At 47.9% G+C, this 27,086-nt stretch overlaps 1 protein-coding gene and 1 pseudogene across 2 annotated transcripts in view; both read right to left on the reverse strand.

Annotated features, from left to right (window-relative positions):
• Positions 1-26,650, reverse strand: part of ITGB5 (integrin subunit beta 5) — a 151,172-nt gene extending 124,522 nt beyond the window's left edge. The window contains exons 1-3 of one of the 2 annotated variants that reach the window (XM_054504234.2): positions 26,219-26,650; positions 14,333-14,418; positions 4,466-4,670 (exon numbers count right to left, since the gene is read on the reverse strand). In XM_054504234.2, the coding sequence (XP_054360209.1) occupies positions 4,466-4,670; positions 14,333-14,418; positions 26,219-26,288 (361 nt within the window). In that variant the 5' untranslated portion in view covers positions 26,289-26,650. The remainder of the gene's footprint in view (positions 1-4,465; positions 4,671-14,332; positions 14,419-26,218) is intronic. The other variant, XM_045903018.3, reaches the window with a different exon arrangement.
• LOC123834359 (alpha-enolase-like) lies at positions 5,730-7,970 on the reverse strand (annotated as a pseudogene).
• Positions 26,651-27,086: the final 436 nt, after the last annotated feature.

The raw sequence follows: 27,086 nt of genomic DNA on the forward strand, positions 1-27,086 counted from the left end.
AATAAGCACAACCATAGAAATAGAAAGATTAGTGGTTGCCTAGGGCTGACTGTGGCCGGGAGGGAAAAGACAAGGAGTGACTGTTAATGTATACAGGGTTTCTTTTTGAGGTGAGGAAAATGTTCTGGAATAAGACAATGGTGATGGTTGTACAATGTTGCAAATATACTACAAACCACTGAATTATATAACTTTAAAACGGTGATTTGGGGCATCTGGCTGGCTCAGTCAAAAGAGCATGTAACTCTTGAATTCGGGGTCATGAGTTTGAGCCCCACACTGGGAGCAGAGATCACTAAATAAATAAACTTTAAAAAAATTTAAAAATAAAATTATTTTTAAAAATAAAAAAATAAAAATAAAATGGTAACTTTTATGGTATGTGACTCACATCTTAATTTAAAAAAGAAAGAAGAAAGAAAGAAAGAAAGAAAGAAAGAAAAGAAAACCAAAACAGAAAGTTCCACATAGAGGAAATTTTTCCTTTTTTTCCCCCCAGGCTTATCCTAGAACAATAACTTTGCTTTCCTGAAGCATCACTCATATTATTCTGAGGCTTGTCTTTGACTAGTCTAGTATAAGGTTGGCAAAGTGTTAACATTTCACTCAACAAATATCTATTATGAGGTATGGGGGAAGCAGGGCAAGGGAGGAGACAAAAAAGGATTTCTAAAATTAAATAATGGAAAAACCAACCACTAGATCTGAAAGCCTTCAGCAGAGTCAGGGGATGACTACCTTGAGGTTAACTATGCACTTGGTAAACTGAATGTTGCTAACTGCAACATAACATTCTCTTCTTCCCCCAAATAAATATCTGGGATTTGTCTCTTTAAAAATATTAACATTTTTGGGGCGCCTGGGTGGCTCAGTTGGTTAAGCGACTGCCTTCGGCTCAGGTCATGATCCCAGGCTCCTGGGATCGAGCCCCGCATCGGACTCCCTGCTCCTTGGGAGCCTGCTTCTCCCTCTCCCACTCCCCCGCTTGTGTTCCCTCTCTCGCTGTGTCTCTCTCTGTCAAATAAATAAATAAAATCTTAAAAAAAATAAATAAATAAAAATTAAAAAATAAAAATAAAAATATTAAAATTTTCAACATTTTAAGAGGCTTCATTGGCTTCAGGGTTTCTATATTTGACAAACAGATTCACAAGATTCTAGACCTTTAGGAATTCTTGTTTTCATCAGATCTCCTCCAAGTGTTCAGCTCTATAAACAACCTCACAGTTTGGGTGTATTTTAACTGGGCAGCCAACCCCTCCATTACCTTGACCTCCACACAACCGGAGAGCTCACACACAGCACCCATGTCATGATTTTGTATAAAAACAGGATCACGCTTTCTATTTTATTTCCAATACCAGAAACTGTATCATAATGCTTAGCAGGAGATGTGACTACACCATGACTTATAAAATTAGCAACTTCAGCTAATCCCCACACTAATCCCTGGCAATCCAGTAATTTGTGCCTCTCTGTCCAGCAGAGCCACTTACACCCTTTTTTTGTTTCTTATTTCCAAGACAATTCAATAGGCAAAAGAAAACATTTCTTATATATATATGATGACTTGGAGCTCTTTCTAACAACAACCACACGCATATCAAAATAAGACTGATTTCCTTCTTCCTTAAGTGAACATACGTTGAGCTTTATGCATAAATCAGTATCGTGCATACATGTGATACCAAGAGGACTCTGCCCAAGAAGGCTGCCTTCACTCCAATCACTTCTTTAACTGCTCGTTGGGGGCTGTTTAAAAAGCTGGTTGGTAAACCAAATCAAACAACAGTCTCTCCGCCTCAGAGTCACACCTTCATTCTGATTTTAAGTAGGATTGAAACTGTGGCATCTCTGACTTTGTGTCCCTCCAGCTCCTTCCTAAACTAAATCTACCCTAAAGAATAAGGATTTGCCACCATGAAGGAATATATTTCTTAGAAAACCAGGGGCTCTGAGAGCAATTCTAAATGAGGAGTTCCAAAAATATAAGTTAAGAACCTCCCCTGATGATGACCTGAAACTATAAACTTGGTTGGCGATGTGAATTTTGGTCTTTGTTAATTATTAAGTTAATTATTATATTCACTTATAAGTGAATATAAGTAAAATGTATAAATACATTTTAAGTGTTATGAAAATTATGAACATGTGAATAGAGACAGGGTCCAGTAAAAATGAAAAACAACATCGCATGAAAGTGGATGATTTCTCAAGAATTTCCTTTAAGTTACTGCTATACTGTAATCAAATACAAAAGAAGATACTCATTCACCTTAACTGATAGCTACTTTTATTCCACACGATGTTCCAGGATCTTAATCGTCTGCCACAACCCCCACATCCCCTCTAGGTCACAGCCCCTGACCCTGAGCCTGTCTTCATGTACGGAGATGAGTTATCTTAACCCAGAGGACATCGCCAAATAGCTGCCCACATAAAGGCTCAGCTGACTCCTCCCTTCTCTACCCAGTCACACAGCTTTGCCAGGGCTCCCTTCCTTCTCTCTCTCAGCGTGGTAGCTCACCAAACAAAAAGGCTAAGTGTCACTTCCAGTGGATGACTTGTAAAAATAGCAGCCTCAACTAATTCCCGCACTAATCCCTGGCGATCTAGTAGCTTGTGCCTCTCTATCTAGCAGGACCACGTACACCTTTTGTTTCTTATTTCCAAGACAATTCAATAGGCAGAATAAAACATTTTTAAATATATGATGACAGCAACAACAAGCATGTCTAAGCACTTACGATGGCAGCGCTGGGCTAAATCCATCTCTGAGACACTGAGAATCGCTATTCAAACCTAGACCTCGCTGACTCCAGAATCTGCATCTTTGGCCACTACTCTCTGAAAATAATGGTAATTTTAACTTTTTAAAGTGTATGTATGCAAAAAGTCTCATTTAAGCCTCTGAACGTGGCTGTGAGGAATGAAGGTGATAAAGACCTTGAGATGTGAAGGGGTGGGGTAACCTGCCCAGGACCTCCAAGCTAGGGACATAGCCAGCGCTAGAACCCAGGATGGCCAATCACATCCACAATCTTGCCACCAGCTCCAAGTGGCCCTGAAGTCTAAATCAATCATCTGGAAGTAGTTATTGCCAATGGTTTCTTAGGCAATGAGATAGAAGAAAAGGCTAAAAATCAAAGGAATTTGGAAATAAGCTACCTTCTCTCAAAATGTGACAAATTTAAACACATGCATATCCACTTTTTGACATCACAATTCTAATGTGTAGAATATTATATTTAAAAAGTGGTAAACTAAAAAAAGCCAGGAGTTTTGTAGTCACAAGACCATTTCTAACTGGCAGACCTTGAGTAGGTCGCTCTTCATGTATAAAATGGTCTTGGCTACCTTAGACTAGGCCAGGTATTTAGCACATAGTAGGTACATAAAATCCGTTAGTTTCCTCATATCACAGTCAATTCTAGGGCTTGCAGGAACTCTAGGATTATAAAATAACACTATAAGTTTGTCCCTTCAGAATGCCATGGACTCAAATGGAATTTGCTGACAAGAAAAAATACATTTTCCTGGAAGCAGCACTTTCCTGAGACTTGCATTAACTAGGGAGTAAACCTAGCAGTATCCTCCCATGAAATGCAATAACATTATTCATAATAGCCAAAAAGTGGCAGCAACTCAAGTGTCCACTGATGGATGAATGGACCAACAAAATGCAGTATACACAAACAATGGAGTTTTATTCAGCCTTAAAAAGGAAGCAAATTCGGACACACACTACAACACGGATGAACCTTGAAAACATGTTCTGAGTAAAATAAGCCTGACATAAAAGTAAAAGCATTGTATGAGTCCCCTTATATGGGGCACCTCAAGTAGTCAAACTCATCAAAACAGAAAGTAAAATGGTGGCTGCCAAGAGTGAAGGTGGGGGTAGAATCAAGAACTAATGTTAAGGGACACCTGGCTGGCTCAGTCCATTAAGTCTACACCTCTTGATTTCCTTGACTTCGGCCCAGGTCATGATCTCAGGGTCAAGGGGCTCCCGCTCAGCAGGGAGTCTGCTTCTCTCCCTCTCCCTCTGCCCTTCCCCGTGTTCTAAAGAACACATGTGCGCACTCTCTCACGCGCGCTCTTTCTCGCTCTCTCTCTAAAATAAATAAATAAATCTTTAAAAAAAAGAACAAGCGTTTAATGGGCAGAGTTTCAGGTTGGGATAATGAAAAAGTTTTGGAGATGGATGGTGGTGATAGTTAGACATGGTGAATATATTTAATGCCATTGAACTATATACCTTAAAATGGTTAAAATGCTCAATTTTATGTTACATATATTTTACCTCAATAAACAAATAGCAAAGATGCCGATCTGTCCACAGGAGCCTTATACTCTGCTTCCTGGGGTCTGGGAACCAAGACTTTCTGTCTGCTGGCTCTGCTCTCCGCCTGCCCCAGCTCACCTTCCCATTACTAACCCATTCCCTCCCCAGGGCACTCACCTGGCCGCAGGTTCAGGGCAATCTTCTGCGGTGTCATCTGAATGACATCTGAGCTGGCGGGACTGGAGCCCTTGCTGCTGAGAGGCAGGCTCCGCAGGACCTGGGTGCTGCTGGCTGGGCTCTCAAACTCACCCCCGCAGCCGTTTCTGGCCAGGTTTGCCTTCAAGTCACACCGGGAGGTGATGGAGCGCAGGCTCCCGAAGTCCTAAGTGCAGCAACAAAGGAAGAGGGCAGAGAGTGGTCAGGCTGTCTTTCCAGAGCACCTCGGGGTGTGGACCCATCAGCATCTGGTGCATGCACCTGAAACGCTCCGCACTCCATTTTCATTGTCCGAAAGGGGTGAAAATGATAACACGTACCCCAAATGCCTCACTGAGGATTACAAGGGTCAATGAAGGTGCTGGATACAAAAGCACTTTGTAAAACTGTAAATGCGTAGTAAAAATGCTCGGTTTTGTTGTTACTTTAATGATCAAAATTCGTAAAAGAAAAAAAAATGGGTCTGTCTGCATAATTAGCTGGAGGAAAGTACCTGAAATGGTCTGTTGCACAATTTAGTATGTTTTAAAGATACTATATAAGTAGACAAGTAGTCATCATTCAGCAATCAAGAGTTAACTTGCAGGGGGCGCCTGGGTGGCTCAGTCATTGGGCGTCTGCCTTTGGCTCAGGTCATGATCCCAGGGTCCTGGGATCGAGCCCTGCGTTGGGCTCCCTGCTCCGCGGGAAGCCTGCTTCTCCCTCTCCCACTCCCCCTGCTTGTGTTCCCTCTCTCGCTGTCTCTCTCTGTCAAATAAATAAATAAAATCTTTAAAAAAAATTTAAAAAGTTAACTTGCAGGCACTGCACATTACACAACCGTTCTGCAAGACAACATGGCGATAAACATTGTACCCTTTGACCCAGTCCCAGGAATTTATCACAAGAAGTCAATCAAAAGAAAGTGGAAACTCTTTAAGATACATACTGCAGTGACATTTAGAATAGCATGATCTTAGAAACCTAAATCCCTCAACCATAAGAAAAACATGGTATACCACCCCCATAGATGACACAGTCATTCAAAATGATGAAGACTGAAAAGAAAGTTCAAAACATACTAAGAAAAAAAATCAGAAAATAAAATTGTATCTGCATTAGGATTCGAAAGGAAAACTTTAAAAATAAAGATAATTGAGGCATTAGTGTAGAAGGACTAAAATTACATTTTTTCTTTTATCATCTTTACTGTTGTTTGAACAATAAAGCCACATTGATAAGACAAATCTTTCTTTTCTTAAGCTGGATTTAGGAGAAGGCTAGATATCAGGATGACCCAACTTTATCTGGGGCACCAAGAGTTTAGGCCATTCGCTTTAAGATGAAATAACATACTCTATTATAAAATATGGTACTTTGGAAGTATTGATTGTTTTCCAGTAAGGGAATTTTTAACAGCAAAGCAAACCCAGGATGCTCTCTGCGCACCCTCTCACTGATGCATGTAGAAAATAAGATCGCCTCCACCAGCTGGCTGGATGCCAGTGCTAGCCCAGATCATCTTCCTGATCGCTGGAGAAGTTACAATGCTGACCTCTTCCTCGCCCCTCTGTAACACTTTGCCAGAAAGCCTCAGCTGAGTCAAGTGTCCTCCCTGCTGTGTTAGGAGCCAGAGACTTGGAGAACTCGCCCTCCGCCATGGTCTAGGATGCCCCAGGGCTAGCCAATGCCTGTCCGAGCCTTCACAAGATTCAACACTAAGAAGTCAAGAAGAATTTGCAGTGTTTTTATGTAAGTGAAACCAGATGTGTTGTTCCGGGCCTCTGTGACTGTTGTTGTTGTTTATTTTATAATTGAATTTTTTTTTCCACCCCTGGAGATCTTGCCCGTTGACCTCAGGGACGGTGCCCTAAGTCTAAGTGGCTCCAGACACTCGTGGAACAGGTGAGAAAATAAATATTCTAGCTTAACATAAGTATCCTTGAAATGATACAAGATTTCAAAGCTAGGCTTTCCAAACTGGGTTCCAAGTGGCCGAGCTTGGCTCTGATGTAGAAATTCTAATAAAGCAGTGACAAAGCCCAGGGATGGGGGAAAGGAGAGGTAACCTCCTGAGAGCCCTGCAGTAGTGGTCTGCTGTCTGGAGCTGTCTGCAGTGGAAGTCTAACTGGCTGTCCAGAGCTGGAAGGGCTCAGGGGCTCACCCGCTCAGAGCCTCCTCAGTGAAAACTTCTGAGCTTCCTGCTGGCACCGGGCGTCCTGGGCCTTGCTGCCAGCTACTCTAGTTCTGACGAGCTGCTTGTGCTCGGCCCAGTTCTGACTCTCAAGGTACACTGTCTTGAGCAGTCCAGGGCAATACTCTGCCACCAGGTTGGCAATGAAAGCATCTTTGGTCGCCCCGGAGTGATGGCAACCCCCGACACCCCGCCCATTGGTCTGAAGCAGCTTGCATTCTGGAATAGACTAGGTCACAGAGCCAACCTGCTTCACTCTAAGCAGGAGGTAGTTGCAGGATTCCTAAATCCACAGCCTTGGCAATTCATTTCAGCTTGGTCATCGAGATCATGCCCTACTGCCCAGACACCTGCACCAGCAGTGAACTTCACCCAAGCTTCCCAGTCATCCTGCTCAAAGGGGTTTTTGACAGACCCTACCAGTCCTTGATGGAGAACTTGTACAGGGCCACCTGCTGGCCAGGGAAGATGTACCTGCTAAGATCATCAGGAGACTTAAGGTCCAGGTCATCCTTCCCTGACCTGAAGAACTCAGAGACAGCCACACCCATGCCAATTACAACCGGATCTGTGTGTCTGGCTTTCCCAACTCTACTCTAGAGGCTCTGAGGCTTCTTTAATCTCTAGGATATTAGGAATAAGGCTCTCCTCATTCCCCTCATTGGTAACAGCTTCTTTCTCCCTAATAATATTCTTCGAGGTTGTGGCACACCTCCACTGCAACGCACATGGCTTCCCGGAAGTTCGCTGCACAGGCACGGCAGGGCCGTCAGCCTTTGTATTGTCACTGGTTGCCAGTATGAGAACTACCAACGACCACGTGAAAACTGCAACTTGCGGGGTGGCTGGCTGGCTGAGTCGGCAGAGCATGAGACTCTTGACCTAGGGGTGGTGAGTTCAAGCCCCGTGTTGGGCATAGAGACTACTATTAAACAAACAAACAAACTGCAACTCATAAGGTGCCCTCAGAAGTGCCAGTCAAGTCAGCAACGGGACAACACAGGGAGCCCTTCCCAGCAGGACACACAGCAAGGGACACCCTACTGAGGCACCTGTACCAAATTCAGATTTAGTCTCAGTGCCACCCATCTCTATCATCAGTTTGTCAACCTTCTCCTATTTCACAGAGTTGAGTGTCCTGTTACTTGGGGCAGGCCCAATGACTTCAGTGATGTGTTCAACAGCCTTTGAGACACCTTTACCTGTATATTGAATCTTGTCATTGTCGCAGGGCTCTGAGGCCTCAAAGACACCCCCTGAGGCACCTCTGGGCGTGGCAGGTGTGAAGCACATTTTGAGAGTAAGGCAGCTGCCTCAGCAGTGGGATTCCCACATAGCTGAGGGGCCATCTGGCTCAGAATCTGAAAAGAGCCACAACTAATTGCTTGCTGCCCAAGAAAAGGACAGAGAGTGCTGCAGGCCCAGCTGGGAATGCTGACCCCCCAAGCCCAGGTGTTTCTCCTCCTCTACTCCTGAGCTCTTCGCTAGATCGTCCTTCAGATGCCAGAGACCTGACACTTGGGCCCTCGTCCAGGTGCCAGAAGACAGCAAGTTGCAAGAGGAAGGGACTTTGAATGCATCGCCTGGTGCCAGCCCTGCTCTCTATGGGTGAGGCATCAGAGGCCCACATGTCAAAGCTCATGCCTCAGTTCATCCAAGAAACTCAAGTTCATTGGGCTTCAGCTGCCTGGACCCCAGTGCTCTTTGCATCGCCTCCCTTCCATCTCAACAAAGGCCACGGCTGAATGTTGCAGTAGGAAACTCTGGCTCCACAGATCCCATCCCTCTGATTTTAGTATTTCCTTGCTGCCCCGAAGGCAGAGATCTTCCTGCCATCTATCAGACCTGGAGGATAAATATTCTCTCTTATTCAGAAAAACAGGTATGGAAGGAGAGGGGGGACTTCATCTCAACATGGAAAAATGGAAACTAGTTTCAGGAAGGGCTTCTACTGGGGCAGAGTGCAACTGCGTGCAGATGCTCCTGATGCTCTGAGCTGGAAGGAGTTTCAGCTCATGGAGGAAGCATCTGTCCGTGGTCTCCAGAACTGCATCCATCAACCCTCCAAGGACTCATAAAAGGAAACGGCATTACAGGCAAACTTCCAAGAGAAGCAACAGATTGGGAACAGGAACTTGAAACATCTTTTATGGCTTTCAGTCACTCTGTGGTAACATAAAAAAGACAAGGGAAGTGTTCCAAATGTCGATCTCTTTTTATTTGTTACAACATTGGCCTTTGCAAGTTGTGCTAACTTGCTCCCCTCTCCTTGCTCCTATGCGGCCTATGAAGTGGAGGATAGGATGAGCTCCACCGTTGGCTGTAACATTGTAACACCTAACTCCCTGGACATTTTGTTCACCAAAATCTGTCTCCCTGCCATGAAAGCCAGCGCCCGCATCCTGGCCAGTGTGGTGGGGTTCATTCAGGTTTGTCTGAGTGGCCACACTATCGTGAGGGAATCCGCACACCACCCTGCCTACTTTTGCTGAAGGCTGGAACTCTAAAAAGATGTGGGTGTTGGTTTGGGGGGGGAAGGACGGATTCTTGTTTGTTTCTGAAACAGCAGGGGTGGGAGAAGAGGAACCCCAGCAGGAAAGGAGGCAGACAGGCCCAATTTCTGGGATGAAAATGGAAGAAACAAACTGGTGAACAGGCAGGGAGCCTGGCAGAGAGGTGGGCACAGGTGGGGGAGCTGACTGCCCTCTGAGGCGGGGCTTTCCCCCGGGGATACAGCAGGGCCACACCAGTTCCACAGAGCCCTCGTTGATGGGGGGGTGGGGGTGGCGGGCATAAGGTAAGCCTCGCAAACCGAAATCTGCACGAGCAACACACTACCCTCTGCCTGGGGGATGGAGAAATCCCTCTGTCAGCTTTCAGTTACCTCATTTAATTCACTGAACAAATATTTATGAAGCATCCACAATAGGCCACAATTATTCCTTTCATGACCACAAAGAGATTTTCTCTCAAAGAATCTATATTTTATTGTGAGCTGGAGTGAATGCTCATTTTTTTCTTCATTTCCTCCAACTCAAAGGAGCATACAGGCAAAGTCTCCTCGATACCCTGGACACCATAATTTCCCCCGAAAGTCCACTCAGCCCATTACAGGATGCTACTGTGGTCTTGTCTAAGCTGTAAAATAGGATGCTAGTGTGGTTTCGTCTTCGCTGCCCCGGCTTTTTTGTTTTCTTGTCAGGGACCCTGGTCCTGACTACCTAAGTGTCCAATTAACTTCTAACACTGTCTTGCTTCCCTGCCTCCAAACGGTCTCCCTTCCTGCCTCCAGCCCTACTGATCCCTTCATTTCTGCTTCTCCATGTCTACTTCCAAGGCAAAGACCCTTCACCCCCGCCTACATTTCCCCAGTCTTCTTCCATTCCAACCCCATTTCCATCTATACGCCGCAGGCCAGTGGCCTTGCCTCCCTGGTCCTTCTCCCTCTGGTTTCTCAGCAGCATGTGCTGGTCGTGGCCACATCACCTCAAGGTGTCTCGCTGTCATGCCCAACAGCCTCCCCACTTCCCCAGCCCTGCGTGCAATCTCCTAGCCTGTCTTTGTCTCCTCTCCCACTCCCACCAACTCTGCTTTCTATCCTCACAGGGAGTCTGGGTCCTTCAGCCCTGCCCACTTCTCCTAAACCACCGTCCTCTTGCAAGCCACACTGGCCTCCCTGCTTCCAGCACGAACCCTATGCTCCCTGTCTTCCTGGGCACACAGCTACGTCCGGTCTCCTGGTTCTCCTTGCAAGTAGGAATAGTGACGTGACTGGGTGGTCGGCAAGAAAGTGTGAGTGGAAACAAGGTGGGCTGCCCCAGGCCTTGCCGGGAAAGCATACACACACTCTGCCCTGCAAATTCCTCTCACAGCTATCTGGGCTGTGAGGCTTACAATCTTAGATGAGGCGCAGATTTCCACTTGAAAAAAAATGACAGACAAAATGGATAATACACTGCCAGATTTGTTGTGTGTTTTATCCTGTGCAGTACAAACAGCACCCACAATGCTCACGCTGGCTGAGAAGCAGGGGCCAAAGGAGTGTCACGAAGAATGAATTAGGGACAGGGGCTGAGGTGTGCAGTGGGAGCAGGCGAGGACAGGCAAGGACAGGCAGCCTCCCCCACTCCTGGTCTCAGAGTACCAGAGAGTCTGGCAATTCTAAAATCTTTTTAAAATTTTTTTTAAAGATTTCTTTAAAAAAAAAAAAGATGTATTTATTTATTAGAGAGAGAGACAGCAAGCAAGCACAGAGTGAGAGGCGGAGGGAGAGGGAGAGAGAAACCAAGCAGGCTCTGTGCTGTGTGCAGCCCAACACAGGGCTCAATCCCACGACCCTGAGGTCACGACCCAAAATGAAATCAAGAATAGGATGCTAGGGTCACCTGGGTGGCTCAGTCGGTTAAGCGGCTGCCTTTGGCTCAGGTCATGATCTCAGGGTCCTGAGACTGAGCCCCGCATCGGGCTCCTTGCTCAGCAGGGAGTCTGCTTCTCCCTCTTCCTCTGCTGCTCCCCCTACTTGTGCTTCACTCGTGCTCTCTCTCTCAAATAAATAAATATCTTTAAAAAAAAAAAAAAAAAGAGTTGGATGCTCAAACGACTGCACCACCCAGGTGCCCCAAAAATAAAATCTTTAAACAAACAAAGGCCATGCAGCAGAACGGAGTAGAAAACCAGCAAGAAGTGCTGAGTGGGAGCTGGACATGGGCAGAATCAAATTCAGTACCTGTGGGAGAACACAAGAATGGGAGGGCAGACTGGGTAGAGGAGATGGAATGAGGTTACAAGGAATGTTAAATGCAGAGTAAGGATCCCCACCCCACCTCAAGTAAAATAAGAAAGCACTGCGAGATCAAGAGCAGGGGAGTCCCAATGGAATATGTTCTGCGATTACTCCGTGCTGGTATCCGGTAACAACAGGTGGGCGGGCCCAAATCCACACGAACACACTGGTTAGGAACCTGGCCCTCCTTGACCGTCCACGAGGCACCAGCCCTCAGTGTAAACACATATCATATACTCTTGGCAGATACCTGACCTCTCTGATGCCATCCTAGGATGCATGGTTGGGAAGGCACTCAGCCACACTTACTCTGTCTTGCTAAAGGGCAGAGGTTGATCAAAAACCATTCCCAAACTATCCAAACCCAGCTCCCTGAAACACACTCAGGCCCCAGGGGGTAGAGTTCACCCCCAGAGAAAATGGGAAGCTGCATTCCCGTGCAGGCGTCCCAGGAAGTTCTGCAGCCAAGACTGAGGCTCCGTGTAAGCCCAGGGAACCCGCTGGGCTGGGGCAATGCAAGGCTCCTCGAGACAATGTCATTCACTATCAATATTAGCACATCAGACTCTTGGAAGCACTAGCACAAAAGAGGAAGAAACCTAAAGTAGGCAACTGACCCTGGCTTCCAGATCCCACTGCTTCCATTTACTAGAAGATACCATGGATGACAGCTGCAGTGTGCTGGATAACACTCATTCTGTTCACTAGCAGTCCCATCCCAAAGCCCTCTCACGCACTCATCTCGTTTTATACTCCCAGGAACACTGGAGGGTGGCAATTGTCACCATCATTTGACACATCAAGAAACTGGGAGTAAAGCATGGCAAAAGTGAGATTTAAACTTTGGTTTTCCAGGGGCGCTGGATGGCTCAGTCAGTTAAGTATCTGACTTCAGCTCAGGTTGTGATCTCAGGGTCCTGGGATCAAGTCCCATATCGAGCTCCCTGCTCAGTGGGGAGTCTGCTTGTCCCTCTCCCTCTCACCCCCTGCTCATGCTCACTCTCTCTCAAATAAATATTTTTAAAAATTAAAATTAAAAATAAACTTTGGTTTTCTAACTACATGTTGTTTAAGCCCATCGCTTTTATCAACTATGAATTTCTGCCAGACTCTTGGCTGGATCTGAGGAGTCCAAGATGAATAAAACATAGTTCAGGTTTCCAAGAAGATGATGATTTAGTCAGTCACAGGCATGAAAACAACTCAACACAATACGAGGCTATAAGTGCTATCAAAGAAGTAGGGAATATGGGGAGACGAGGAGGGGATCATGCCCTGCACATGCAGACATGCAATAAATAGCAATCAGTGAAATCCTTCAGTCAATATTTATTGAGCAACTACTGTGTGCCAGACAACACTCTGGGTACTGGGGATATAGCAATGAAGAAAACAGATAAAACCCCTGCCTTCACATTCTGGAAGAGAGAGAGAACATTCTCCTATCAAAGGGTCTGGGTGGACTGATGGATGAAGAGGTGGATGGATGTGTCTGGGAAAAACCATGGAAGTCTTCATAGAGTAGATGAGTCCTGAGCTGATTCTTGAAAACACGACAGAACGTTGGTCAGGGAAAGGAGGGGAAGCCAGGAAGGCCTTCCAGAGAAGGAGCAGCATAGGGAAAACCATGAGGGCGTCCATCAGGCAGGGCTCTCTGGGGATCTTCAGGTAGTTCCCTCTGACTAAAGTGCTATGGGCAGGCAAGGGACAATGGTGGGGAGGCAGGAAGGGGCCATGGAACTTGGGCACAGGATACCAGTGAAAGGTTTTAAAGAAAGTTCACAACAAACACACCACAATTAAGCACAAATACAATGAAGTTCCTATCTTGGGAAGATTTATTGGAATAAACTTATTGGGTTGAACCCATCCCCAGACCTCTGAGGCTGCATCGTGACAAAGACGCTCAGCTTCCCAGGAGCCATCTCTTATCCTGATAGGTCCTCAACTGCAGAGACTGAGCCAGTCCAAGATGACAAGTCTTAGCTTCTCTAAAAAATAACCTTAACAGGGGCACCTGGGTGGCTCGGTGGGTTAAGTGTCCGGCTCTTAATTTCAGCTCATGTCATGATCTCAGGTCATGGGATTGAGCCCCATGTTGGGCTCTGCCCTCAGCACAGAGTCCGCTTGTCCTTCTCCCTCTGCTCCTCCCCCCACTTGCATGCTCTATCTCTAAAATAAATAAATAAAACTTAAAAAGAAAAAATAACAACCTTAACAGTACATTTGTGCAAGGAGGGTTTGCGCCCTACGGTTCTAACAACAATTTCAAAAAGTGACCCAGAACTTTCCGTCAAGACAGGAATTTTAGAAATTGATCATTTGCTGATGAGCCCACCAAGTTCTGATATTTGTCCTGCTTTATGACAACAATATTCCTAACATCTCCCTGAACTTGTAGCCCTTCTTACAGGGCTTGAAGAAACAGCAACCATTATTTTTAATTATACCATAAAGGCCGATTCATAATACTCATATCCTCAGATAAGCCGCATGAAGACGCCTGGCCTCCATCCACATGCCACCCACTCACGCGTGTTTTGAACTATTATACAACAAACTCACTTCACATGCTCAGATCTTTTACCAAATAGCAGGAAACTATACAAGAGTCATACTGGCTCCCCCACAAAAGGGAAGGAAGGTCTTGTTTTCCTAAAATAGGATTAAAACACTCAACACTATCTAAAGCCCCGACTGAAGTTATCACGTTATAAAAATGTAGCTTTGTCATTGCCCTGGGAAAAAGAAGAGGCAGCCTGCAGAATCCTTGCCCCCTTTCTCTGTATAGTCAACTTGGGTGCCGGGTGTAGCCCGCCCCCTCCCCTCCACTCCCCCCCCCCCCGCCCCCGACACACACACCATCACATACCTCTTTGAAGCACCAGGCACATTTTGGATGAATTAAAAGACATTCTTCACATGAGGTGGCACTTCCACTAGTGCATATGTTGAGACCTTCAAAGAAAGAAAGAGATGCACCAATTAGTTCCTGGCCATAAACCTTATTGATGAGGCCTCTGAATGGGGTGGCAGGATGAGTCACTTCCTTTTTTAGCAGGGAGTCTGGGTAAGGCTGAAGGGTACAGGGCCGTGGGCTGACTGCGGGGTAAGGCACATGGGCTGAGGCTAAGCACTGGCAGCGTTTGAAGTACCCACCAAGCATGCACACTTGGGTTAGCAACTCCCACTTCTTTTCCTGGACCCACTTGGATTTCCACCCCCATAACACAGTAGGTCCTCCCTCACTGAAGGCCTCATTACACTTAGTCCACCCAAAATGACAAAAAGAAATAGTACCAAAAAAAAGAAAAGAAAGAGGGGCGTCTCGGTGGCTCAGTTGGTTAAGGGTCTGCCTTCAGCTCAGGTCATGATCTTAGGGTTCTGGGATCAAGCCCCACGTCGGGCTCTCTGCTCCTCAGGGAGTCTGCTTCTCCCTCTCACTTTCCCTCTGTGCACTCTCTCTCAAATAAATAAAATTAAAAAAAAAAAAAAAAGGAAGGGAGAGAGAGAAAGAGAAAGAGAGAGAGAAAAATGAAGAACAGATTGCTCTCCTTCTGGCATAAGAAAAGAAAATCCTAAATCAAGTACTATCACACCAAATCCAAGTGCACCAAAGGAAGCCAGCAGAATCCTTAAAGAATGTGCCCAAGGAATACAATGCTGGGTTAAGATAAAGAAAATTCCGGGCGCCTGGGTGGCTCAGTTGGTTAAGCGACTGCCTTTGGCTCAGGTCATGATCCTGGAGTCCCTGGATCGAGTCCCGCATCGGGCTCCCTGCTCAGCAGGGAGTCTGCTTCTCCCTTTAACCCTCCTCCCTCTCATGCTCTCTGTCTCTCATTCTCTCTCTCAAATAAATAAATAAAATCTTTAAAAAAAAAAAAAGATAAAGAAAATTCCTTAACTCAGTATACCTACTAGTAGGTCAAATAAGAAAAACCATATCATCACCTCACTGGATAATGAAAAGGCACTTGATCAAATTCAAAACCCATCCCTAATAAAACATCAGAAACTAAGATTAGAAGGAAACTTCTTTATCATTGTAAAAGCTATTTATTTCAACCAAGGCCAATCCCCTTTGGTGGTGAAGTTAAACCCACCGCCCCCTCAACTCCCCACCCCACACCCAGTCCCCACCCTTTCTCAACCTTGCCAGGAGCACAGGTATCCTTGGTGAAACTTAACCCTTTTTCCCCTTCCTCTCAGAAACATCAAGGATACATTCCTTTTGACAAAGAGCAGAACATGAATGAAAATGGCTCTATTCAGCCCTCATAGCTCTACTAGACCCACTGGTCTCTCCTAGTCATTGCATTGAATGTCAAAAGGAGAGAGGCCCATTGAATTGTTGGAAAAAAGAAATCCAGGGCCACCAGCCCTACAAAGAAGAGCCCAAAGTAGAACAGGAAAAACAGAGCCAAAAAGGGAGAGTGGAGGAGAAAATATAGTGAACGCCACAAAGCACCATAAAAGCAATTATTGTACCCAAAAAACAAATAATCCAGTCAAGAAATGGGCAGAAGACATAAACAGTCACTTCTCCAAAGAAGATATAGAAATGGCCAACAGAAACATGAAAAAATGCTCCACATCACTTGTCATCAGGGAAATACAAATCAAAACCCCAATGAGATACCATCTCACACCAGTCAGACTGGCTAAAATTAACAAGTCAGGAAACGACAGATGTTGGCAAGGATGCGGAGAAAGGGGAACCCTCCTACACTGTTGGTGGGAATGCAAGCTGGTGCAGCCACTCTGGAAAACAGTATGGAGGTTCCTCAAGAAGTTAAAAAACAGAGCTCCCCTACGACCCAGCAATTGGGCTACTGGGTATTTACCCCAAAGATAGAAATGTAGGGATCCGAATGGGTATGTGCACCCCGATTTTATAGCAGCAATGTCCACAATAGCCAAACTGTGGAAGGAGCCGAGATGCCCTTCAACAGATGAACGGATAAAGAAGATGTGGTTCATATAGACAATGGAGTATTACTCAGCCATCAGAAGGGATGAATACCCACCATTTGCATCGACATGGATGGAACTGGAGGGTATTATGCTAAGTGAAATAAGTCAAGCAGAGAAAGACAATTATTATATGGTTTCACTCATATGTGGAGTATAAGAAACAGTGCAGAGGATCATAAGGGAAGGGAGGGAAAACTGAATGGGAAGAAACCAGAGAGGGAAACAAACCATAAGAGACTCTTAATCATAGGAAACAACAACTGAGAGTTGTGGAAGGGAGGGGAGGTGGAGGGATGGGGTAACTGGGTGATGGGCAGGCATTAAGGAGGGCACGTGATGTGATGAGCACTGGGTTTACACAGAACTGATGAATCCTTGACCTCTACATCTGAAACTAATGATGTACTATACGCTGGCTAACTGAATTTAAATTAAAAAAATAAACATAAAAAAAATTTAAAAGATCCTGGGGTGGGGGGAGAACAGTTATTGTAAGACATCTTGGAACTGCAGCATTTTCCCAATTTGCTAATTTTAACTCCCTGCTTCTTCCCTGCCACTAGCAGTAAAAAACAGAAACCGAGGGGCACCTGGGTGGCTCAGTCGTTAAGCGTCTGCCTTCGGCTCAGGTCATGATCCCAGGGTCCGCGGGTAGCCTGCTTCTCCCTCTCCCACTCCCCCTGCTTGTGTTCCCCCCCCCCCCCCCGTCAAATAAATAAATAAAATCTTAAAAAAAAAAAACAGAAACCGAGTGACAGGGAGTGTCATTCCCGAGGAACACTAGAGGGAACAAATACTGTTTGGGGTAAGAATGGCTACCAGGATAGAAAGGAGAAACTGGCAGGACCAGAGATGCTGGGAAGAAAGGAGGGGTGGCTTTGGAGGCTCAGAGAGGGTAAAGTCAGATGCTTTCCTCCAGGCAGAGACCCCAACCCTGAACTCTGGACCCCTGGTCCCCATCAGCTACCATACCCCCAGAGCTGGGGGACCCCAATCTCACCGCCAGGACCCCCTAGGTGCAAGCCCTGGCCTTGGAACACATTTCTTTGGAGAAACAAGCTGGGACCAACCACCATGCATAACCTCATTTCAGCAAGAGCCCTTCCCAGGTCCAAACACTAACCAAGAAGGTCTCTGAATCCAACCCACTGGGAATTTGGGCTGGCCTGCCTCCTGCTTGCATTGACAAATTCCTTTCTCATTTTATTTTATTTTTTTAAGATTTTATTTTTTTGACAGAGAGAGAGCACAAGTAGGCAGAGAGGCAGGCAGAGGGAGAGGGAGAAGCAGGCTCCCTGCTGAGCAGGGAGCCCGACGTGGGGCTCAATCCCAGGACCCAGGGATCATGACCTGAGCCAAAGGCAGCCACTTAACCAACTGAGCCACCCAGGTGTCCCTCCTTTCTCATTTTAAAGTGAATCCACTCACTTGATGACTCACTTATGCTTAAAAAAAAAAAAGTGTGCAGAAAGAGTTTCAAAATAACAGTTCTACTTTGTGGTCAAATCCCCTTATGTGTCAGAAACCCAAATGTGGGGTGAGGGGGGATCAAATTGTAAATGAAAGTGACTTTCAGGGCACCTGGGTGGCTCAGTCGGTTGGGCGGCTGCCTTCGGCTCAGGTCATGATCCCAGGGTCCTGGGATGGAGCCCCGCATTGGGTTCCCTGCTTAGTGGGGAGCCTGCTTCTCTCTCTCCCACTCCCCCTGCTTGTATTCCCTCTCTCGCTGTGTCTCCTCTCTGTCAAATAAATAAAAAATCTTAAAAAAAAAAAAAAAAAAAAAGAAAGTGACTTTCCCCCTGCTCTCCTTACCAAATACAAACTCGGGTCCTTGTGGCATATCATTTCCCTTGATGCATAAAATCATTTCCATAAAATCATGGAATTGCAGACCCTCAGAGCTAGAAATGTCTTAAAATGAGCTAGTCAAGTCAGCTCATCCTCGAGATGAAAACATGCGAAAAGAGTAAGTGACTTGAAACAAGGAGCTCAGTCTCCAAAAAGGGGTCAGAAGGGGTGCTGCCTAGCAAGTGCCCATATGGGGGATGCCTGGCAATCCCTAAGCCATCCCAGGCTCAGGGACACATGACCAGTGAGCTCTGGGGTCCTCTCAAGGAGATCTATAACAGGCCCTCAATCAGAGAGGAATTTGAGGTCAGACATCTCATTTATGTCTCTGCTTCAACCCACATAAATTCACAAAGACCACTTTCTAATGACCAGGGCCTCATCAGTGAGCTTTAGGAATTTGGATCATGGGTCTTGAGCTCAGGGCAATAAGGGCTCCTCAGTTCTGACCCAGACAGACTGGGCTCTGGTCTTCTGCTTTGCCAGCCTAAAAGTTCTTGGACGTAAAACTGATGTGGCTCAAAGGATATGACAGACATCTGGTATGAAAACATACTGAACAATCGTAAAATATTTATTGTTCTGCTTCACTAATTGTTTCTATTACTATCGCATATTCACATGCAATAGTAAAGTCGTTTTATTGCACTCAAAAGGATTCCTCTAAAATGAGGTTGCTATTGGGACACATTCAAATTCAAGAAAGCCTGCACTAAGCACGTACTAAACGCTAAGCTCTGGACTAGGGGATGCTAGAAATACAGAGATGAATGAGCCAGGCCTTGCTCCCGGGGAGCTCCAGGTGCCAGGCAGCAGGTAGCAGACGGGCACTCCCGGAACCCAGAGCCTAGGCTGGGTGCTGACACATGCCACAGTGCCAGGGCTCCTCCCTTTGGCATCTCTCCTCTCTCCACCTATTAATATTTCAGAGTTTGGATTTGGCTGGATGAATCACTCACTCGGCACCAACAGCATTTTGAAAGGACGGAAGCAATGAATAAAAAGTCAAACAGCTAGAGTTCACAAATGTCAAAGTGTTGTGTCTAGGTCATGGAAATAGGCGCTAGTGGCCCAGACGATGGCCACAGCTTTTCTTGGTTTGCACTGTGACTATTTCCAGCTCAACTGCAACTGCCTGCAGCCCTTAGTATCTCTGCAGCCAGGGTTTACTGCAAACCATAATCTAAAAATATGCTTTCCTTCCGAAACTCATTCACTCACTCCTCTCTTTCATCAGTCATATCCAGGCAGCCACCATGTCCGGTCGATCATTCCTTCAAGATTATGAAATGTTTCTCCTAATCCAACCCTTCCTGCCTGCCCCCTCCTGCCCCACAGTGCCCGAGCCAGCCCTCTGCACTCAGTCTAGATTCCTGCAAGGGCCTCCTGCCAGCATCCCTCCCTGCAGCTTCTCCCCATTTCTGTCCACCCCACATGTCCAAGGTCACACAACACCTATTAAAGCACATATCCAGCAGGTGGAATTTCCTGATCCGAGACATTCAGCGGGATAACAGAAACCAGTACCAAGCTGGAATGACCCAATACTGGCAGGGGGAGAGGGGACATGACGCTATTCAGCAGGGACAGTGGGAAAAGCATCATGAGGATATAGGGTGTATACTCACCCTAGAAAACACATGAACAATAACAGATCATGATATTCGGAACAGTTTGTATGTGTGTCACCTTCATGATTCAACTGAGAAGTGGGCTTCTCATGGTCCTAAATTACATTTTAGTCACTGTTGTCAAGACAACAGAAAATAAAAACATTTCATTATTGTTTTTTTTTAAAAAGTGACAAGCCACTGGAAAGCCTCTTCCCAGACCCTGAACCATGTCCCTCACATTTCTTACACAGTAAACAAAATGTTTCTGGTTCAGAATCTAGCAACTAAGTAGTCATTGATCCAAAGATGTTACCATAAACTGTAAATATGCCCTGGGAAGGCTTGATCTTGGTCAGTTCCCATCTTAGACTGCTTTTCTGAATATTACACATCTGCAGAACATCCAGCTTGACAGATAGCACTTGTATTTTTAAAACACCAATTTAGGGACACCTGGGTGGCTCAGTCATTAAGCATCTGCCTTTGGTTGGGGCATGATCCCAGGGTTCTGGGATCAAGCCCCACGTTGGGCTCCCTGCTCGGTGGGAAGCCTACTTCTCCCTCTCCCACTCCCCCTGCTTGTGTTCCTGCTCTTGCTATTTCTCTGTCAAATAAATAAATAAATTAAATAAAACACCAATTTATATGATTGCTTGTAATATGCAGCTTTAAAGAAGAATGTGCATGCTCCCTATATACTGATAGGAAGCTAACCTTGATATATCACTAAGTTAGAAATAAAAGGCAAGACATATAACAGTGTGGATAGTGCTGTCTTTCAATAAACATAAGGGGAGGGATATTTGTAACATACGCATAGAAAACACTCTGGATACGTTAAGAAACCTAACAGGGATAGTCTGTGCCAGGAAGGGGTCAGGGCAATATGCTAGACTGATGGGCAAGAAGAATGGAAAACAAATTTCTCACTGTACAACTGTTACACCATAAAAATATCATGTGACTATATTACCTATTCAAAAAATAATTTTTAAAATGGCAATCAATTACCTCTATGGCCTCCTCCAAAAACCCATAATTCCAGTCTAATCATGAGGAAAAACATCAGACAAATCCCAATAGAGGGACAATCGACAAAATATGTCCTCAAAACTATCAAGGTCATCAAAAACAAGAAAACACTGAAAAACAGTTAGAGCCAAGATGAGCCTAAGCACACATGGTAACTCAATTTAGGTAGCATCCTGAATGGATCCCAGAACAGAAAAGGGACATTGGGTAAAAACTAAAGAAATCTGACTAAAGTATGACCATTAGGGGCACCCGACGGGCTCAGTCAGTAGAGTATGGGACTCTTGATCTCAGGGTCATGAGTTTAAGCCCCATGTTGGGCATGAAGCCTATTTAAAAAAAACATTTTTTAAATAAAATAAAGTATGAACTTTAGTTAATAATAATGTATCAATGTGGTTCATTAATTGTAGAAAATGTACCATACTAAGGTAAGATGTTAATAATAGGCAAAACCGGGTGTGGGGTATATAGGAACTCTCTGTACTATCCTCTCAATTTCTCTGTAAATCTAAAACTGTTTTACATTTTTAGAAAGTTGAGGGGTTTTCTAAAGACACTGAAACCATGAGGTAGTGGGATGGGGGCAGGGGGATCCATTGTGGTTGTTATCAGGAACCTAAAGGTAAATGAGACCTGGGCAATTTGCCATGTAGCACGTGAGGGAGGACACTCCCCCCCAGCCCCTAGTCCCTCTAAAAGAATGTCTTATGGGAGCAAGGGAAGCAGAGGCCAATTCCACCTACCCAAAGGATGCAGAGAAGACTTCACAGAGGAGGGGACATTTGGGCTGCAATTAGGGGACGAGGAGAGGCTATCCTAGGCAGGAGAGATCCAAGCACTGGTTCTGCCACTTCCTGGCTCCATGACCTTTGGCAAGTCACTACCCTTTCCAGGCCTCAGTATCCTCATGCAAGCAATTCAGGGGGTGCAATATATGGCCTCTATCATCTATTCCCGCTCAAAAAACCTTGACACATTCAAAAGGGTCTCCCTCCCCCCAAATGTTTCCCACTAGTAAGCTACGTGCACAGTCCCTGACCTCAAAACCAGTGACAGAAGGCAGCAGGGAGCAGAGGATTGAACAAGCCCCACCCGCCCTGCGTGTACACACCTCTCCAAGACTCAAGCTCATCCATCCATTGAACCAATATGCTTTGGGCACTATCCTAGGCATGGAGGACACACTGATAAAGAAAATCGACGGAACTCCCGGCCCTCACAGTGCTTATATTCTGGTTGGAGGAGAATCCTCTTGGGGGGTACTGGCAATAAACAAGATCAGAGAGCACATGAGATGATGAGGGCTGTGGAGAAAAATCAAGGAAAGAAAAGTGACAGGAGGAATATGGGGCAGGAGGTTTAGTTAACAGTGGCCAGGGACAACTTGGCTGAGCAGGAGACCACCAAGAAAAGGCTGCAGGATGGAGGCAACTGACTCTGCAGCTATCTGGGGGAGCGTATCCCAGGCCCCGGGGAGGGCCCTGCTGCGCGGCAAGAATGGAGAGTGAAGGGCACCAGCAGCAGTGGCCAGAAAGAAACATAAAGTCAGGGAAGTCAGAGTGCATGGAGAGGCCGGGCGGGACACTGTCAGGACTCCTGGAAGCCACTGGAGGGTTTTAAGCAGAGTGGCATGATCTGACTTGAGTTTTAACAGAATCACTCTGAGTGAGAGCTACAAACAGGTAAAAGGGACAAGGGCAGGAAAAGTCCCCATCTGCGGGGGAGGGGAGAAAATCCTAGGTGGTGTTGGAGGAGGAGGGTGGGGGGGAGGGGATCTAGTAAGGAAAGCAGGCCACACCACCTCCCCCTCCAAGCATCCAGCATAGGGGACGTGTCAAGGCCTGCCCGGGAGCACACTTTTCACCAGGTGGCCCAGGAATCAAACCCTGCCTTCAACAGAAGCAAGAAGAAGCCTCACAAACAGTGGGTGCCTATACATAAAGTGTTCCTTTATATTTACGAAGCCCATTAATCCCATGCAACTGGAAAGAAAGCAAACAAACTATAGCAGTGGGCTTTCTGAAGCCTTCCCCCCACCCCAGCCAAGAGAAAATACCTGTGAAAAGAGACTCCCCCCCACTCCAACCCAGCTGCACACTGCCACATGCAGAGGACGCTATTATTTAAGCAGCGTGTAACTGTTCCACATTACTGATATCCTCGAAACTTTTCAGAAGTTTCAGGCGCCGGCTAAAGAAGCGGAGCTAGTAACCAGGACAAAAAGCCTTTTGCCAACTACTTAAGATATTTTAATTCTCCGTTGCCTCAGTAGCTAAATAAGCACGAAGAACAAGCAGGAGGAGAATACTAATTAGAGCTAATTAGACCCTGCCCTCTTCTGCCTCAATCCCCTTTATAAAAAGCCCCCCTCATTCAAGGATGGTGGGGCTAAAATGTAAATACCTGGGCTAAAGAGCAGTCTCCAAACCAAGCCCACTGTTTGCATCCTGCTGCCCTGTTCTTTCTAAACCTAGGCCTGGTTACCTGAAGAGAGCTGCAAAGCCAAGGCCGAATTCCAGCGGCCCCCTCACAGGCCATGGAACCTGTGGTGCAGGGCAGAGTGCTGCCAACAGGAGCCCACAAAACAGAATAAAGGGCTCTCTTAGGATTCAGAGCATTCTCATTTGCAGGGCATTTCCTGAAAGAACATTTGTTGGTTTTTTTTTTTTAATGAACGATGATAGCAAACATGACTCCAGTCCTGCAGCAAGATCAATACCACGCTCCTCCCCTTCCTTGTCGGGGAGCAAAGGCCTCACCCCACAGAAACCCTTCGCTGGTTCTGTGGGAAGACCAGGTCCAAAAGTCCTGTCTGGAGGCTCTTGGCCACGGGATGAGAAGAGCAGGAGATAACTCTGGGATGAGGGGGGGGCGGTTGTCAGCCTGCCAGAGACTTGTTTGAAATGAGCCCTCTTAAATTAAAAGTCTGTTTCCTGGTTTAGGCACAGAGATGGAAGTGTAGAGAAAGCAACAGATGGGCAACTTGGCCCCTGGTCTCGGGACACCCAGGCAGGCATGGCCCTGCAGGTCACCTCTTTATTTCACTGGGCATGAAGGTTTTTCTTTCCAATCATGTTCCTAGCAGCAAGACAGGAAACGTGCTCTGGGAAAAATACCTGCACTGCTTCAAAAGAGAAGAAAAGGGAAGGAAGAGAAAAGAAAAACTGTTTGGAACTCTGTCTGAGGCTGGCTCAGCAACACTGGGGCACTAGGAGAAATCACAGATATGAGTCAGCCCCTTCTAACCTTGAGACGCTCCAGGGCTAAGAGGGAGATGACAGGTCTGGAAGCCAGCGATGGGCTTGCCGTACCTTGGCTCTGCTGACCCACAGCGGGCTGGCTGAGCTCTCACGGGGCAACAGTGCAAGAAAAGGGAGCTCTGAAGGAGCTGGAGAGAAACCACCATGGCCCGATGCTTTTCTCCCTACCTAAGCTGCATCATGGGGGACAAAGGGCCCTGGACTGAGAAGCTTTGAGATCAGCAGACAAGGAGAGTGGGCAAGTCACTTCGCCCTTTGGGGCCCAAGTGAATAAGCGGAGATCATTGTGAAGATACACGTGAACTGTGAAAAAGAGAAATCACAACGCAAATGGAAAACAATATATGAAAAGAAGTCTTCACAACTAGAAACAAAATTTGAGTTTTTATTAGAGTAGGAGAATGTCAAGCTGTAGGGGTACTTAGAAATCCTCTCCTTTAGCAGTTCCAAACTTTGGGATTTCACAGAACATGAAGAACAGAACAAAACAAAGAGAAAAAGAGGAGGGGAAGTTTATACAGGATTGCCAGATCTTTTATTTTGCCTCTATCATCACTATAAATTATGAAAAGTTTTCCCACCAAAAATAAAAAAGACGTAATTTCAAATTAAAGGACAGTCCTTGTGAGGCCGGGGACCACTGGCAAAGACAAACTCCTGTGTGTGACACAAGCTTCATCTTTCTCTTTGCATTTCCCGGAGGATGCAGGAAAACATCAATAGGTGCTGGCTGCCAGATGGGTGTTTGGAAACCACTGATCTGCTCCAAGCTCTACAGTGACTATTTTCCCGTTAAAGAAATCTTGCTACAGTATTAAGTCTGAATTCGGGCCTGAAGGAAGTTTTCGTTTGCCTAGAACCCTCCTCCTCTCAGGGGTAAACCTTCATCTGGCTTCCCAAATGAGGCACCACAGGGGAATAGTCCCCTCTCGCTTGGCAGCCCTTGGCAGCAAGAGCAATCAAGTATCTTGGGCTTGCAAGCCAGTGGAGCAATGAAGCACCCCAGCACACAATTATTTCCTCCGGGAAAGGAGAAAGACTGGAGCTTCCTGCTTTTTTTGGAGGGCTTGGGGGTGGCTTATCCGCCTGGCCGCCAGGCGCAAAACAGAGCATCCTCCCTCTAGGGCCTCCTAACTGCCACATCCAGCCGTCTCCCAACTCCGAAAACTTACAGCAGGTAACTGAGGGGTCCTCACACAGCCGCCGGCCCTTGGCAGGGTCGCGCCAAAGCAATCGCACACGCCCTGCCCTCCGCCCCAGAACCCTCCAGAGTTAGGGGAATGTTCGGGGGCGAGAGTTTGTAAACCTCGGGATAAAGCCATGCAGAAGGAATCAGGTTGGAAGTCCAGGTGGGGCTGTGGCTCGGGACGCCGGTCTCCCTCGGGTTTTGCGGGGGCTTGGGGGAGGAAGCGAGGGGATTACAACTTTAAAGGAAGGCGGTGGGCCTGGGTGCAGTGAAACCCTAGGATACGCTAAGGGGCCCCGAGCACCCGCAGTTCCAAGAGACGAGCCCTCGCCCGAGAAGCCGTGGCTCCAGCAAGGACTCCGGGTCTCTCCCCCGCCCCGCTTGCTGCCCTTCGCCTGAGGACCGGGGCACCGGTGGCATCCGTCGGCGTCTCCCCGCAGCCCGCCCGCCCCCGGCCGGCCACAAGGGCCGCTTTGTGCCGGGGAGTGCGGCGCCCCGGCCCCCTCGCAGGGCTGGCGGCGGCCCTCCCCGGGCACTGGGCGCGGGCGCACGCGGGCCCTCAGCAGCCCGGCAAGGCTGTTTACACAGGAAGGGAAGGCTCCTCCTCGGCCCGGGACCGACCGACGACCGACGACAGCGCGCCGGGGCGGCCGCGGGCTGCGCGCGGGGTGGCGCACGCACCTCGCGAGCCCCCCACCGGCCGTACCGCGCGACTCGCCCACCTGGGGGGCCCAGAAGAAGCTCTCCCCTTCAGCCGGCGCCCCCCGCCCGGCCCTCCACGCCGCCTGCGGGCGGCTCGTCGCCCGACAAAGTTTCTGGGCGCCGCGGGCGGCCCGGCTTACCTGGGAGGCTGGGCACGAGCGCGCAGAGCCCGAGCAGGCAGGCGTACAGGGGCGCCGGGGCCCGCGGCATGGTGGGGACGCCCGGCCTCAGCGGCGGCGGGCTCCGCAGGGGCCCAGGGCCGGGGCCGGAGCGCGGGGGCCGAGGGCCGGGGGCCGCAGCCGCATGCCCGGCTCACAGCGCCCGCGGCCGGGCGGGAGACGCTGGCGGCTGCGCTGGCCCGCGCCCCGCCGCCACCATCCCTCCCGCAGCGCTCGCAGCCGAGTCCCGGGGCTGCCCGGGGGGCGGGAGGGCGGGGGGGGGAGTCGCTGCTCGGGACGGCCCGGGCGGGCGACTCTGGGCCCGGGAGGGGCTGGACTCCGCGCTGGGGCCCCGACTTGTGCTCCGGGACGCGCCGCCACACTCTGCCCTCCGCCTCCGCCCCTTCCCTCCCTCCCTCCGGCCCGCCAGGCTCCACTTTCCTCCCTCCCTCTCTCCTCCCCTTCTCCCCCTTTCCAAGCCCCCGCCCGGCTGCCACTCGGTCAGTTTACGGCGGGGCGGGGCGGGGCGGGGCGAGCTCCGGGCAGGGCCAGCTCCGCCCCGCGCGGGGACCTGCCCGGGACTCGGAGCCCCTGACTCCCAGGTGGAAGTCCCTTCTGGAGCCCTTGCTGGGGGTGAGGCGGGGGGAGTCGCGAGGGAGGGTCTCGCGGTGCTTTCTTAGCAGCCGGGCGCCGCGGGGAGGGGGCGGGCCACGCCCCCCCATTACTTTGGGTTGACATCGGGAGGGAGAGCAGGTCCGTGAGATCCCGCCGTGGCCGTCTGGTTGTCTCGAGGTCGCACGGCCGGCCGCGCGCTCGCCCGAGGAGCTACGGAAGCGCCTGCCGGTGTGAT

The sequence above is a fragment of the Mirounga angustirostris genome, unplaced genomic scaffold (genome assembly GCF_029215605.1).
Source record: "Mirounga angustirostris isolate CCGP_5_RB_7025 unplaced genomic scaffold, mMirAng1.0.hap1 SCAF_1, whole genome shotgun sequence".
Classification (NCBI taxonomy): Eukaryota; Metazoa; Chordata; class Mammalia; order Carnivora; family Phocidae; genus Mirounga; species Mirounga angustirostris.